At 37.0% G+C, this 15,798-nt stretch overlaps 1 protein-coding gene across 1 annotated transcript in view; it reads left to right on the top strand.

The window, feature by feature from the left end:
• The window catches only part of NUP205 (nucleoporin 205), a 50,093-nt gene that overhangs the window by 31,618 nt on the left and 2,677 nt on the right, over positions 1 to 15,798 (top strand). Inside the window, exons 25-40 of the mRNA XM_065836567.2 lie at positions 718 to 792; positions 1,525 to 1,682; positions 3,182 to 3,262; positions 4,140 to 4,331; positions 5,292 to 5,562; positions 6,018 to 6,116; positions 7,459 to 7,607; positions 8,435 to 8,626; positions 8,817 to 8,938; positions 10,051 to 10,189; positions 10,407 to 10,533; positions 11,492 to 11,568; positions 13,100 to 13,228; positions 13,768 to 13,894; positions 14,605 to 14,771; positions 15,173 to 15,296. Of these exons, the coding sequence (XP_065692639.1) occupies positions 718 to 792; positions 1,525 to 1,682; positions 3,182 to 3,262; positions 4,140 to 4,331; positions 5,292 to 5,562; positions 6,018 to 6,116; positions 7,459 to 7,607; positions 8,435 to 8,626; positions 8,817 to 8,938; positions 10,051 to 10,189; positions 10,407 to 10,533; positions 11,492 to 11,568; positions 13,100 to 13,228; positions 13,768 to 13,894; positions 14,605 to 14,771; positions 15,173 to 15,296 (2,229 nt within the window). The remainder of the gene's footprint in view (positions 1 to 717; positions 793 to 1,524; positions 1,683 to 3,181; positions 3,263 to 4,139; positions 4,332 to 5,291; positions 5,563 to 6,017; positions 6,117 to 7,458; positions 7,608 to 8,434; positions 8,627 to 8,816; positions 8,939 to 10,050; positions 10,190 to 10,406; positions 10,534 to 11,491; positions 11,569 to 13,099; positions 13,229 to 13,767; positions 13,895 to 14,604; positions 14,772 to 15,172; positions 15,297 to 15,798) is intronic.

Here is a 15,798-nt window from a genome sequence, read left to right as displayed (position 1 = left end):
AAAATTATAAAACAGTTAGAGATGCTATCCAGAGTTGTTACCATGTAGAGAAGGTGGAGGGTCATACTTGGTAAACTGTTTTAGACAAGGTTTTCTCAGTCTTAACTTCTGTCTGCCATGCATTTTCAACCCTGTCTCACAGAATAAGTAGCTATGGGTCAATTTGAGTTTTGATATAACAACACAAAACTATATTTCATCCAAATGTGACATAAAATGCAGTGTTAAATAAAAAGGCAAGATTTCAGAGTAGAAGCAAATCAAGGGAAATGGGAACAGGTGGCAGTAAATCTCTTTACATGAAGAAAATAAACAGAATAACTGGAAGATATCATAATGGTGTGCAGCATTGTGGTGTTTCCTGTCACTTTTATAGATCTGAACACTATCTCTTTAATCCTTGTGGGAGTGCAGGAAATAACGTCTAGATACCGTAATCATTTTACAGTGTTCATCCAGCTGCATTATTCATACTGGACAGTGGGGTGTCTTTTTTAGGCATTTCTAGTACTGTCTAACCTGTATTTGGTAACAGGCTAGCTTCTGAGAGGTAAGTATTATGTTCATTTTATTAGCAGTCAAGGCTGTACTTGTCTTGGAAGACTTTCACATAAAAGGCATGTTAGTGTGTCCTCTTTCAGGATTAATAAAATAGGTCATTTTTTAATTAGATTTTTTTAAAAAAATAATTTATTTATTATATTTCATTACCTTCAGCTGATGGTGAAGGAGGGTTAGAAGATGAAAGTCGATCAGTCAGTGGGTTTCTCCACTTTGACACTGCTTCCAAAGGTAAGCGTTATGGCTGGTGATTATTTCTCAGTAAAATTTTTCTGATCCTGAATGGCGGGAGGGCTGCTTCCAGACAGGAAACTTTGAAAAAGAAAATAATTGACTGTCTAAACATCAGCAGTACATGGAACAATTTTATTTAGTGTCAGGGAAAAAAGAATTTTAGAACCTTGGCGTAGATGGTTGCAGTGAGCAGAAAATACTGGACTGGAAAGGAAGTTAGAGGAGTCTGTGTTTAAGTGTCTGTGGAAAGGCGGAATGGGAGGGTGTCAGTCTATAAATTTGTGCCTAACAGTAGAAACAGTGAGACTGTTACTAAAGCTGAATATATTAGTATTTTCATGGGAAAGAATAATAAAACCCAAGTAACTTCAGATTCCTTCCAATGGTTCTAATTCTTAACAAAAGACTGCATGATTCTCATTGAAATCCAGCCTGCTTTTATTTAGGAGAAAAAATCAGAATCTTGTATTTGTAAATACTGAGTTACGTGCATTCGTAACAGGAGAACAATACAGTATAACACAAATTAAGAACTTAAGGCTCTAGAAAATGTTTTTAATCCTCTTACATAGATTGGTAGTGTTTTCTGAAGGTTTAATGTTTTCTTTTGAAACTTTACACATGAAGATTTGGATTTAGAAAGGTAAATTAGGCTCCTATTATCAATTTTTTTTTTTTGTTTTCCCCTTGATATTTCTGAATACAGTTTGAATTGATTTACATTTCCAGTACGCAGGAAGATCTTAAGTATCCTGGATTCAATTGACTTCAGTCAGGACATTCCAGAGCCTTTACAACTGGATTTTTTTGACCGGGTTCAGATTGAACAAGTCATTGCTAATTGTGAGCACAAGAATGCACGTGGACAAGTGGTCTGCAATGTCAAGGTACGCAGTGGTCTGTGTTCTCAAGTTTCATATGATATTTTTTATCTTGATGGTAATAATAATGATCAGTGTATTAATAATACTTTGAAACCTCTTTTCTCATAAATATCATAGCCGTTTCAGATGTGCATAGTTTATGCAAACTATTTGGATAAGTTTATTTCTCCTGCATTGCACACACTGGTTTCTTATTTACAGTAGACGGATGCATCAGTTTAAGACAATTTCAGGAAATACTTTCTCTCTGAATGTTTTTCCAATCTTGGAACACCCAAGTGATATTGCAGATATGACATTTACCTTATGTCATTTGATAAGAGGAACAAAAGTCTTTTAGAAACCTGACTAGGCATAATGTAACAAGAACTTAATAGAGAAACAATAGCTCTATAGAGACTGGACATGAGGTAAAGTGAGATGTGCTTGGTTTGCAAACTGGGCAAATTGGATGTTCCACTAAATAAAGAAAGAGCTACATGACTTTTGCTGTGTAGTAGCACAAGACGACAACATGCGCACTCTAGAAATCAGTTCAAGGAGAGGACACTTGTAATCTAAGGGGCACCAGGCTGCAAACACCAACCGGGGCCACAAGAGACCCCAGATGAAGACCCTCAAATACCAAAAAAGGACTAGCAACAAAGGCTGTGATTGCGTAAATAGTCTATGTTTAATGCATGAACTAAGCAATAGAAACAAATGAATATGCAATTAGTGTGTGTAGTAAATACCAAGAAGAGTGAGTCATGTGCACGCTTGATTAGAGTAAGGATCCTCCAAGTGCCCAGTGTGCTGCAATAAAAGTACCTGCTTTTTAACACTTTCAAAACAGTGTGAAGGAGTCATTTTGACAGCTTTGGGAAGTATCAATTTCATTGGTCTCCAATACACAACTATGTAGTACTACATGTGTGTACACAATTACGTACACAACATAGTTGGGTACTGCAGTAGTTCTTAGAGGCTTCAGTTAAGATAGTATCACATTGTGATAAGTACTTGACAAGTGCATGATAAATAGTCCTGAAAAATTTGTGGTCTGAGAGACAAGTGACAGAGCAGGAGCAGAATGTAACATAAAAGTGATCTTGGTGGTGGTAGGAATGCAGCCATTCCATATTAAGAACCGGCTAGTCTATATTGTAAAATCTATTTTTTACTTGAGAGGGATCAAACCCTTCCTTCTGTGCAAGAGGACTATAGTGGAAGTTGAAGAGGAAAAGGAGTGTGATGTTTTAGAAGAGCTTATGACAGAACAACTTAGGACCAGGAAGAAATGAATGAGTGCAAAAATGAGAAGTGCAGGGTGAGAGACCAGGCAGCTAAAGTAGTGCAGCTTGAGAATGAAGTAAGGGAGAAACCTAAAAAATTAGTGAAACTTATTTGAATCTCAGTCCTTCAGTTGCATCTGTCATGTAGCCATCTCCTAATTACTTTTATGAGGGAAAAATGCATCTTCCTTGTCATTAAAGTTTCTTTTTAACTTTTTTTAATTTCAGTACCTTCACAGAGTTCTGGTTGCAGAAGTCAATGCCCTTCAGGGAATGGCAGCAATAGGCCAAAGACCTTTACTTATGGAGGTAAGTATAGAAAGAGTAAACTACTGGTGGTTGTTGCTCTTGCTGGATTACATGTACTGTCAAGCAGTAAGCTTTATTGGGAAAGCTTGTGGATTTGGGTCCTAACTTTGAGTTAGTATTCTTGAAGAAAAAAAAAACAAAAACAAGACATTAAAATTTGGTAAGGTAAATTACTACTTAACTTTTTACTGTTCTCTAAACGGCAGACTTGGAGTCTGCTTTCTTTTTTTTCTTCAACCTTTTCGCTTCCCATTACTGATAACAGTTGCAGCTCCCACCGCACTGTACAGAAGGCAGTACATATTGATGTCAAGATTGGCTGTTGACAAGTACAGTATGTAGCAGCCAAGTTCATCTTGTCTTTCACAGGGGATGCCAATTTATTTCTCCTTTCTTCTACACAGCTATAGTTTCAGTGAACTTGGAGCTTAATTATTTTCTGAGGTTACTGCCATCTTTTTGATTTAGTTGAAATTGGCTGAATGAACTTGAAAGTTGAAGGATGAAGGAGAAATGACTCAGACTAAAATGGGAAGAAAATGCACAAGTATTATTTTTTTTTCATAGTTGTTTTTGTTTTGATTTTAAAGTGTATGTTAGGAAAGAATTTCTCTGGTTAATTTTTCTTCTTTGTTGTGAGCTTGAGACATTCATTGTGGCAAATGCCTTGTGAAAAGCAGCTCAGAAATGGATTGAGCTGTCATGTTAAAATGATTAATAGCTTGTTTCTGATAAGCTCAAGACTTACCTTTTTTTTCCTTTTTTTTTTTTTTTAAAAGGCTATTACTACTAGATAAACTTGTAATCTTGAAATCTGTCTTTGTCATTAACTTCTTTTAGCATATTATAACTTGATGTCTTTGTTGTGGGTGTTTAGGAGATCAACACCATCCTGCAGTACGTAGTGGAGCGGAACAAGCTGCTGCAGTGCCTCCATGCTAAGAGGCATGCTCTGGAGTCATGGAGACAACTGGTGGAAATCATACTCACTGCCTGCCCCCAGGACCTCATACAGGCTGAGGACAGACAACTGATTATCCGTGATCTCTTGCAGGATGTGCATGACAAGGTAAAGCTAAACTGGAAATCAACCATCTCCTTGAACTTCTCCTGATTAGACAAGTTGTATTTTGATAAATAGATACAAATCCATTATATTTTTTCAAGCAAATAGTAACTGTTGGGGGTTTTGTTGCTCTTATTTGCGTTATTTTTTCCTGTAGGAGTTACCTACATGAATGCTGGTTTTATGTAAACAAAATTTAAAAACCAGGAAACAAGAGAGGCCTTTACTAGCCATAGGTATTTCTTTCCTAAAATCTTTACAGAGCAGAAATTTCAGACTCTCATTTTCTGTAATACATTAGTGAAGATTTTTGTTTATTTGAGGAAAAAAAAATTGTTATTTCATTTTGAAAATAATTGGACTACTATACTAAATGACTTTATTGCTTAAAAGGAAAGCTCCTTGAGTGTCAGTGATAAAAATACCAGGCTTACCTTTTAAATGATGAAGTGACCTAAATAGTATGTACCAACTTCCTGTTAGTGTTTCTCCACATTTTCTTAAATGCTACTTTGCTCACTTCTTTGATGCTCACCCCTTGGAGTTTTCTAAATTATATCTTTACATTTTTAATGATGATAGTTTTCTTAAATAGCTGTAAAGCCAAGAAGGTGTCAGTTGTTCTTTCCCTAACTTAGGTTTAGATATTTAACTACTAAAAGAACTTGAATGTCAGCCCATTTCTTCCATTTTCCACACCCACATTTAATTATCATCCTGTCTGTAACTTGTGTAAAGAAAAAACAGAAGGCTAATGATCTTCTCAATTAAAATGTGTTCAACTCATCTTTCTGAACAAGTTTCTGACACTTTTGATTTTTAAATAGTGCCATATTAATTAAATCCTTATGGATATATAAATGAAATAGTTGAGAGTGTAAATTACTTGCTTTAATAGTTAATGAAACTAGACACGTTTCTACTTTTTTCTTTTGTTTTTCTCCCGTCTTCTTCTGGATTCAGATCCTTGATGATGATGCAGCTCAGGAGCTGATGCCGGTGGTGGCAGGGGCTGTGTTCACCCTGACTGCCCACCTGAGCCAGTCCGTGAAAACCGAACAGAAACAGCCTCTCGCGCTCCCTGTGGCAGGACAGTCCCAATATGTCTTGATGCTGGATGGTTCTTTCACCTCATCGCCTGGCTCTGAGAACATAACGATTGGTTTTGCTTCCATTGGTGACTCCTCCCTCCACATCATCTTAAAAAAGCTGCTGGATTTCATTTTGAAAACAGGTGTGTTGACCTTTGCAGGGGGTGTGTGGGAATTCAAACTGCTAAGAGTAAAAAGATGGACTGAGCTGCTTCCTCTTACTGCTGTGAAGATTTTTACTGCAGTCAATTAGGTGGATCTTACATGATTAATATAAATAAATCTGAGTGATGTTACTAACAAGAAAAAAAATAGTGAAGACATATTATTTTTTAGATCTGAACAATAAGCAGAACAGAGAGGTGTAAATAACTGTAAAGGGAATTTCATATTGCCACTTTTTTGGAGCAGCATAAACATGCTGAATTTACTCATAAATACGCTTCTACGCAAACACTAGAACTCTGACTTAAGAAATCTAGTTGTTTTATTTATTTCTGCCAGCACTGCCATAGGAAAGTTAAATTAAGTAGCAATGGAAGATGGCATTATGGAATTTACATCTATTTGGTTTTAATTGTGAATTTCTTGTTAACAGGTGGTGGCTTCCAGAGAGTGAGGACGCACCTTTATGGATCGCTACTTTATTATTTGCAGATTGCGCAGAGACCGGATGAACCAGACACTTTAGAAGCAGGTATGGTCCAACTGTATTATGGAAAACAGGAAAAAAAAAGTTATTAAATCCTGAATGTTAGAGTTTCTCCATGCTGAGTTGTCCTCTGGAAATAGATTATGTAGGTAGAAACCGTCTTACTCCAAGAGCCTCTGAAATTAGTTGCTTGTGCTAAATGATGCCGATCTTCCTCTATTAAGACCTGTCTAGCTACATATACCTTCAAAATGTATTGTTCTGGACAAGGATATTTAATTTCTGACTTCCAGCACTAAAGAAGTTGCTTCATTTGTGTCTATTTAAAGCTATGCTTTATAGTTACAAGATTGTCAAAGGACTGGAGACTACTTGTAATTAGCTGTTCTCAAGTGAGTCCAACAGTAGAAATACACTGTGCCTACATCTGTATGTACATTCATACTACAGTGATCCTTTTTAAAAAAAGAAAAAAAATCCAAAACAACACAACAGAAAACCAAAACCCGACACAAACAACAGAACAAAAACCGCAAACCAAACCACCACCACCAAAACAACAAAACCCACCACCAAAAAAAAGACCCGAAATGCACCAAAAGGATATTTTTTTCTGTTCTTTTAACTGAAAACCCCTAGAGAGAAAACAAACAGTCAAAAAGCATCACTCCCAGCCCCCCAGAAAACGAGGCAAAAAATAAGCCAGCCACAGTTGCTGCTTAACCAAGAGAGCTTATGGTAAATATCACATTCTCTCTGTTAATGGCTTGAATACTTGATTTGTCAGTGTTTCTAATCATTATTTCATAGAGTTTGGACAAGTGTTGAAAAACAAACTAGCACCTGTGTATGCAAACTCTTACTGCTATTACTTAGTCAGCATTTTGAGGTACAGTAGAAAAAAACAAACAAACCCAAACCAAACACAAACACCAAAATAAACAAAACACACCTATAAATTTGTTATGACCACTTTGTCATTTATTGCTGGCTTTGAATTCAGCCCTTTCCCACTTAGATTACCTTATTTATTTCCTTCAAACAGAGTGTTTTGATCCCAGGGAGAGTTCTGAGGCCTAACAGTTTTTCTACATTACATGTACTGAATCTTAGAATTATTTTAAGCATACTGTTTGCAAGGGTGGTGTATGTATACAGCCACACACCTTTTTTGTTCTGGCTGCCCTCTGGGTGATATTCAGGAAGGAATGGGTTTGTAGGAAAACATTTGCACTTCAGTTGAAAAACCCTGTCTCTTACTTGGGTCATTTAAGGTAGAGAGAATGCCCTGAAGGGTGGTGTAGCCTCAGCTGTACTGTAGCTAAGCTAATGCTAAGCTGACAATCTTTGCATTTCTCACTTTTTTTGTTTTGTTTGCTCTTTACAGCTAAAAAAACAATGTGGGAACGTCTGACAGCTCCTGAAGATGTGTTTAGTAAATTGCAACGGGAAAACATGGCAATTATTGAGAGTTATGGGGCAGCTCTCATGGAGGTGGTCTGTCGTGATGCATGTGATGGTCATGAGATAGGCCGGGTAAGTAAATCTAGTCCTTAACAATTGTTGTTCTTTTCGTTTTAAAGAACATTTTACTCCTGTGCAGAGGGGAAATTTCATGAAGTCAAACTAGAACATCTTTTGTAGATACTTAATCACTTTCACATTTCTGTCCTCCCACTCATCTGTCAAACTGTTGAAAGTAGGGCCATACATGCATATACATTTTTTTCTCAAAAAAGCTGTGTGTCCTATTGCTTAAAAATAAGGGTAGCAAGCACTACTACAAAAAAAATTGTAGCTATGAACTGCTGTGGCATTTATTTGTTAGTGTTTTTAAATCATGGACTTATCTGTTTTTTTCTTTCTCACTTGGGGAAGATTTGGTGATTTCAGGAAGAAATAATTTCAGATAATAACTTCAGTAGACAGGAATCTAGTCGGAATGCAAACTAGTTTTAAATAGAAATAGTGCTTTTAGCAATACTTCATTAAAATATTTTGGCATAGTTATTGGTCAACAATATCTGTAATATTTTGTTAAAGAATAATAGAGGAAAGGTATTTGGCTGTTACTACACTAAAAAGTCAGGAAATCTTAAAATATCTTTCACATGAAGAATTGCAATTGTAGTGCAGAAATGCATTCCGATTTTAAGAAGCTTTTAGAAGCACACGTAATCACAGAATGTTAGTGATTGGAAGGGACCTCAAAAGATCATCTAGTCCAATTCCCCAGCTGCTGAGCATTTCATATTTCTATGTAGTTGTTAAAAATCTCATTGTTCTCACAGATTTATTTCTGGTTTGATTTATTGTTGTTGTTTTTTCCTTTTTTCTTTTTTTTTTTTCTTCCCCCATCCCAGATGTTGGCATTGGCTTTGCTTGATCGTATTGTTTCAGTAGACAAGCAGCAGCAGTGGCTGTTGTATCTCTCCAACAGTGGCTACCTGAAGGTGCTTGTGGACAGCCTGGCAGATGACGATCTGACTCTTCAGAGCTTGCTCACACCTCAGCCCCCTTTACTTAAAGCGCTGTACACCTATGAGTCCAAAATGGTAAGAGTACTTCAGAAAGGATTTTGTGGTATGGTGTTCTGTTGTTTGTCTATACTTCGCATTGATTGTACTCAAGAGATGTTGTACTAAAATAATAGTGTTTGAAATGATGCTGAAATCAGGAGAGAAAATAGTTTCCATGATTCTCATGGTGCATCTCCAGTACTTACCCTTCTCTGCTCTTCTCCAGGCGTTCCTCACGAGAGTAGCTAAAAGTCAGCAAGGGGCATTAGAGCTGTTGCGGTCTGGAGTGATTGTGAGGCTGGCACAGTGTCAAGTGTATGACATGAGACCCGAAACAGACCATCAGGGGTAAGTGGTGGTTCTCTAGCTGATTTTGAAACTGTAATATCACTTTGGAAGCGTATCATGTCTTTTTTTTTATAGCAACAAGTCTTTTGAGTAATTATTTGTGGCTTTATTCTGTGTGTGTGTGTTTCTTTAACAGTTCAGTTTAAAGCTTCATTTTATTGAGAGAAAAATTCCAAATAAATAGGTGTGAAGTTGTACTTAGTTACTTAAACTAAGTAAAAACATATTTGTTTGATACTTTAGATAGGAATGGTCTATGTATTATTAAATAATTTAGACTGTGATGTCTGAAAAACAGCCTACACTGTCAACTTATTTTAGGGGCTTTGCAGTCGGTGAACAAAAAGTGCAGAGTTCATCCTCCACCATCAAGCACGAATGAGAGAGCAGTGAAGTAAATGTTATTTCAGAAATATTTTATGATGTGTTTAGAAAATGCTTCGGTTAGATATTCCTTGGCAAGTTTCTTGATGTGTTGCCATGTTGTTAGTCATTGTGAGATGACCAAGAGAAGATCTTGGGGGAAGGAAATTGCGAATTTAGAGGAAATCACCCTGTCTGATTTCAAACCTCGGTCCTTGCTTTAAATTTACCATTCTTAGTGACACGCTAGGGGTTCAAACACTTTGGAAAAATTTAAGACTTAGACAAGTACTCTGTTTAAAAGTGACAGTGACATATATAAGATTGTATGAAACCTACAGGGCATTTTGTAGAGGACTGTATTCAGCAGTTGCTTTAGAATTAAGAACACTCTTCCTAAAAATACTTGAGAATATTTAGTTCTATATCTAAGTAAAGAAAACAGATGTCACATTTCTACAACAAGGTAACCTGATTTAATGTCGCATAGTACAAATAAGTGATTTTGTCTGCTTAGAGAAAATGTCCAGCAGCAGCTTTCTAGGTAAATTGCAGCACCTGTGTATCATAAATTTGTTGCTTTTCCAATATAAACTTAGTTCAAGTACAGACCTGTTACTGAAATATAAATGTTAGCAGGTTCTTGAGGGTGATAGTATGCTGAGGCTCTGCCATGTTAATGGAATTCACTTTTCTTGCGCTGTTTATCTTTTTACTTTTTTTCCCTTTCTCTTTTTAAACTTCTTAAGAATGTATGGAATGAGAGATCCCCCAGTCTTCATTCCTGCTCCAGTGGAACGTTATCGGCAGATCCTTCTTCCAGCTCTTCAGCTGTGCCAAGTGATCCTCACATCCAGCATGGCGCAACACCTGCAAGCAGCAGGACAGGTAAGTTCCAAAAGCTACCAGAGTATCACTGCTACTGTTCATTCATAGAAGTTATCTGTCCTTTTGCTCTGAAATTAAGCTTTTTTTTTTTAAAAATCCCATCCTCGCTGGTGTGAAAGGTCACTTTAAAATTCTCCAAAAGCAAAAGCATTGCTTTCTCTCTTCTCACTACTAAATTTTGAGTCATTCATATTTTCCCTTTCTTCTTGTGGTACAGGTTCTGCAGTTTCTCATTTCCCATTCGGATACTATCCAGGCAATTCTGAGGTGTCAAGATGTTAGTGTTGGATCTCTGCAGGAGCTGGCTTCCCTGACAGGAATCATCAGCAAGGCAGCTTTGCCTGGTAGGAACTGCAGTTTTGAAGTCTCCTAGCCCCATCTGCAAGAATCTCAGGCTTTGTTTTCTGTAAAGAAAGAGTAAGACACATAAGGGAATATCTATTACAATACAGAATTTTCTTGACATGTAGAGCTCTGGGAAAGATGAAGAAATGTTAAATAATTCTTCTTGAAGTAAGTATGGTGGATTTGTAGTGGACATAGTGCCCTTAGCAGTATGCATTTGACTTCCCATTTTCATTTCACTTGACAGTAAGTACTTTTTGTCTTTGAGATGACTTGCAAATAGTAGTGTTCAAAGTGCACGTGGTAGCTTCAAAAAGAATTTTTGTTCATCAACTTACATGATTGAGGAAATGAAGCCCGAAAATTGTTTGCATACCCATATCTTTGTTAATGTGTTCTCCATTTTTACTTATTCAAAAAAGAAAGCTTCCAGGGAGGAGTACTGTGGATTAGCATACTGACCTTTCTCTTGGGTGACTTATCTTCACATATGGCTAATAATTATTGTGATGGATACAGTGAGTTCTTCTGCATGCTAGAAGACTTGCTTACCATTTCAGACTAACTACTCTGTTTAGATTTAATGGCATTCTTTGTTCAGGAGAGTTGTCTGACTACAATAGAAAGAAGGGCAGAGCCTGTAGGTTGAGCCCAAATGTTTCTTTGCTTACAGTGTACTGAGCTTTGCACAACAGATGCAGTCTTCATGCTAAACTCCATTCCTCCCCAAGCCCCACCTTTTAATGACTTAACAGAGCAATGAGCTACGTGCTCTCATGCATCTCATAGTAGCTGCCTTCATATGCGAATGTTTTCCTGAAATAGTGTGTAAAATATAAGCTATATGTCTGGCTAAATTTTTTCTGATCAATGCTTGTATTTAAGTGTATATTCTGCATAAATCTGTTTTCTTTTGAAAAAAAAAAAAGTAAATTTAATGGCTGTATCTTTTATCAGGAGTGCTAAGTGAGCTGGACATTGATGTTAATGAAGGGACTCAGGTGGAGCTACAAGGGCATATAGGCCGATTTCAGGTAATAAAGTTGTATTTTAACACTTTTCCTTTTAGAATTGTGTCTGTAAATGAGTTTATTCCTGGTTTTGTACTCTTTGTAGCAGCTATGAAAGGGATGTTTTTCCACCGTTAAGAAGAATGTGTGGTCTTTTTGAGGGCGTGGGGGTGGTTTGTGTATGAGTGTGGTGGTTTGGTGGTGGTGTGGTTTTGTTTGTTTGTGTGGTGGTGTTGTGTTTGTTTGTTTGTTTTCCCCCAAGCCCAGGAGGAAAGATAACATTTGGCAACATGAGAGTTGCATCAGGGACTTTGTTTCCCTCCCTAGTTTAGGATTCATGGTACGTGGAGCAGAAGAATTTGAGGTCAACACCAAAGCATATGAAGTAATTCAGAAATACTCTTAACACTTTTGCCACAAGCACATTTCCAGCTCAGCAGTTCAGAGTATTGAACATGCTAGTTTTTTTATTTCTTTCTTCCCCTTTTAAAAATAAACCTTGGAAACCAGAATGAAAGCCAAGGTAGAGTAAGTCTTGCTCAAAAGCTCTGATTGCAGACCTCTTTACAGCTCAGCATTCAGCATCCGCAATGCATTTGAAGCTTTGTGGTTCATATGAACAAGGAGTTTCATAAAGAAATATTTAATTGAAAATTATGTGTGGAATGGGCTGCCCTGTCAAATACTTCTGGTCGCAAGGGAAGGATGTGTTCTCTGGACACTTTCATAGTAACTGTTAGGCTGACCAGCCCTAAGCAAAGTAGCAAGCTGTAAATGATTGCTGTAATGCTGAGATACTCAGTGTTCTGCTGCATCATGTCAGCAAGAAATTCCCTTGGGAAAGCAGAAAGACTCTTTTTTGGTAATAAGGAGTTTTAATTAGTTAATTGGAAAAATGAGCTGTTCTGAGTGAAACTGCAAATCAGTCATCTGCTATTGTAACTTTTCTCTCTAGTTTGTCCTCTTTTTTATCATCAAATAATAAAAGGATTTAAGTGTTTTATTCTTTCCAAAACATAATTACAAAAAAAATTTTTAATCTTTGATATCTTTTTTTGCCATTCTACACAAAACTGACTTACAGTCTGAGGTACTTTGGTGATCTTTGCAGCCACATGTAAACTAAAACCAAATGTATTGATTGTTACTTCTTTTTCTGCAGCCTTTGCACTCTAGTTTCACAGAGTTTTTTATCTTCATATCCAGATTTTGTTAGTTTGTCTATATAGGTGACAGTGATTTAAGTGACAATGGGTAGACCTAAACTGTCATTGATGCTACTCGGTGTAATAGTCTGGAAGAGACATAAGACAAAGTTGTGTATTTTTGAATTGCATTCATTTCTCAAGGAACTGTTTTAAGGTGCCTTTCATTTTAAAATTAATTAAAAGTGATTTAAAATATGGTGTGTTAAAAATTTAAGTTTTGTATACAAAGTACTAAAAGTTTTCTCTGCATTGCTACTGTGTTTTAAGGGATGTGTATCACTTAAGTGAAAAGAATCATGCACTTCATTTGTTGAGACACTAATTAAAATGTTCATTTCTTACAACAGCGCCAGTGCTTAGGACTTCTGAGTCGGTTTGGTGGTTCAGACAGACTACGTCAGTTTAAACTGCAAGATGATAATGCAGAGGGGGACAGAGTGAACAAGAGGGATGAAATTGAGTTGGCCATGCAACAGGTAAGGACACAAGAAGCTGCTAAAAACTTCAGTCTCAAATTGTGACATTTTACCTGCCGTGCAGATTTGTTGTTACCCTTTCATGTGGGAATGGTAATGCTCTACACTGTGTTTTAGTTTGGCATAGGATCCCACATTTCATTTCTATTTAAAGTCAACCTTGAAACTTTTGTTACTTAAATTTGCATTAGCAACCATTGTTGTTATGGGTACAAACTCTGTGGACTTTGAAGCCTTAAATTGATCAGAAATTTTCTAAGTGAAGGCTGGGAATAGAGGGCAATGGCTAACACTGAGTTAGAGCCAAAGGAGCCTTAAAATTGACTAGAAATTTTAACTAGCAGGTTTAGGAAATAGGCAAGGTTGCAAGTAGTCTTGAAATAGAAAAGACGCTGTAACTGATCAGAAAAGAGAATCATCCCATTCTGATGAGAAGAGAGGGAGCAAACCGTGTTGTTTTTTAACGTTTATCCATTTAAAATTTAATGCCTCAAAGCCTGTAGATATTGTAGCTGACATGCTGTCAATTTTTTTGGCAGATCTGTGCGAATGTGATGGAATACTGCGAGTCACTGATGTTGCAAAGCGCCTCCAGTTTTCAGCACACAGTTTGTCTGTTCACTCCGAGTCTGTCAGAATCAACCAACCGAGATGGGCCTCGTCAGGGTGAGATTTTTGGCTTGCTCTTTTATGAGACTGAATGGTGTAATGTTTGAGCTAGTAGAAAATAATGAACCAGAGGCTGTAGTTTCACATACACTTTAAGGTCACTTTATGCCAGTACTGTGGATGCCCATTTTCTGACTCTGGAATACATGCTTGCACAGCCCTACACTAAGCCAAATCAGGAAACTAATCCAAGTTAAAATGTGACCAAAAACTCCTTTTTTAAATTCATTTCCCATGGCAGCTCAGTAACACATACATCAGTAAAAAAATGTGTATGTAGATAAATAGTACCAGGCTGGGGAAGGTGAGGTTTTCTTTTTTTCACCATCTGTGCTGGATTACATTATGTGAAACTAGAACCTCATTTATGACGTGTAAGATGTATTTTGGTGCTGACAGGAACTCTCCGTTATGCCACATGGCAAGAGCTTACAGTGTGCTGTTATGCGGCTGAGTCGTTAAAATACTTAAAAAGTAAGTCTTCTGGTCCTGCTACATTTCATGTGTTACACTCAGTACTGTACTACACTGAGTGCCTTCTAGTAATCCAGCCACAGAACTTTTTGCTTAGACATTCATTTGTATTACTTCTGACACTGAAGTATAAAATACGTATCTTTTGCCACTTTATTGACAGAGAGCATACCTTATTGGTTTCTTTTTTTTTTTTTTTTAATCTATTATAAATTTTTCATGATCTTTTCTAGATACACAAGCACCAGTGGTCCCATACTGGCACTTGCCTGGCTTGGGCATTATCGTCTACCTGCTGAAACAGAGCACTAGTGATTTCTTCAGTTACTATGATAGCCACCGTCAGAGCGTTAACAAACTGCAGAATGTGGAGCAACTCCCACCAGATGAAATAAAAGAGGTAATAGTTCTTCTGACTCTGTAGTCTCTGTATGGTTTGTAACTTAGACATAGCTGTAAGAGAGATGCCAAAGCATCTAAAATAATAAACAGTTCCAATTTTCGTGCATATTCCTTGCTACTGTTGATGAAGGGGTCCACAGAATGAGGACCTAGGACTTGGGGGAACATATTTGGTTTAACTTTGTAAATGTTGCAATTTTCATTATAGTTGCTTGAGGATACATTTAACTTCTCAATTTTTTTTGGTCTGAAAGGTTATGCAAATTCAAAATATAGAGCACAGTTTTGAAGAAACAGTAGCTGACAAGGAAGCTCTAGATATTTATAAGTAATTTTATTTGCTTTTTTCTTTTGGTGCTCTGTAATTTGCTACAATCTTCTTGTTTCTCCTTTTCGTAGCTGTGTCAGTCAGTTATGCCAGCTGGAGTGGACAAAATCTCTACTTCCCAGAAATATGTTTTGGCAAGGCGACGCCTGGTGAAGCTGATAAACAACCGAGCCAAGCTGCTTTCTCTCTGTTCTTGTATCCTTCTAAAATGGAAACAACCCTCAAGGTGATTCTCCAGAAAAACAAAGAAATAGGAACAGGTTCTTTTTACATAGATTTCTGACCACTTTAACAACACTTTTTGCAAAAAGGAAATGTGAAATACTGAAAATTAAATTAGTAAGAGGGTATTGTTCTGCTGTTGTCAGGATGTAAATATTTCCAAGTTAGTAGTTCCCATTATGGAGACCCTGCTAGGACTTTCTGCAATGATACAATGGAGGAGTTATTACAGCTCAGCTCTTCAATTCAGTATCCAGACCCACTAAACATTCACTTATGTACAAGGGTCATGGAAGAAATGTTTCGAAAAATAATTTTGAGGTGCCTGTCTGAACAGCTGATATTTCCAGTCTCACAGTCAACCTTGCATAAACCCAATCTCAGAAACACCAGTAGTTCTATGGAACTAACTAGTCATGCACAATATAATTGTCTGCAGTGGATCAAATTTTTCTCTGAAACCAACTTTGGGAAA

Source organism: Patagioenas fasciata, chromosome 1, assembly GCF_037038585.1.
Source record: "Patagioenas fasciata isolate bPatFas1 chromosome 1, bPatFas1.hap1, whole genome shotgun sequence".
Taxonomy (NCBI): Eukaryota; Metazoa; Chordata; class Aves; order Columbiformes; family Columbidae; genus Patagioenas; species Patagioenas fasciata.
This window is presented reverse-complemented; position numbering and strand designations above follow the sequence as displayed.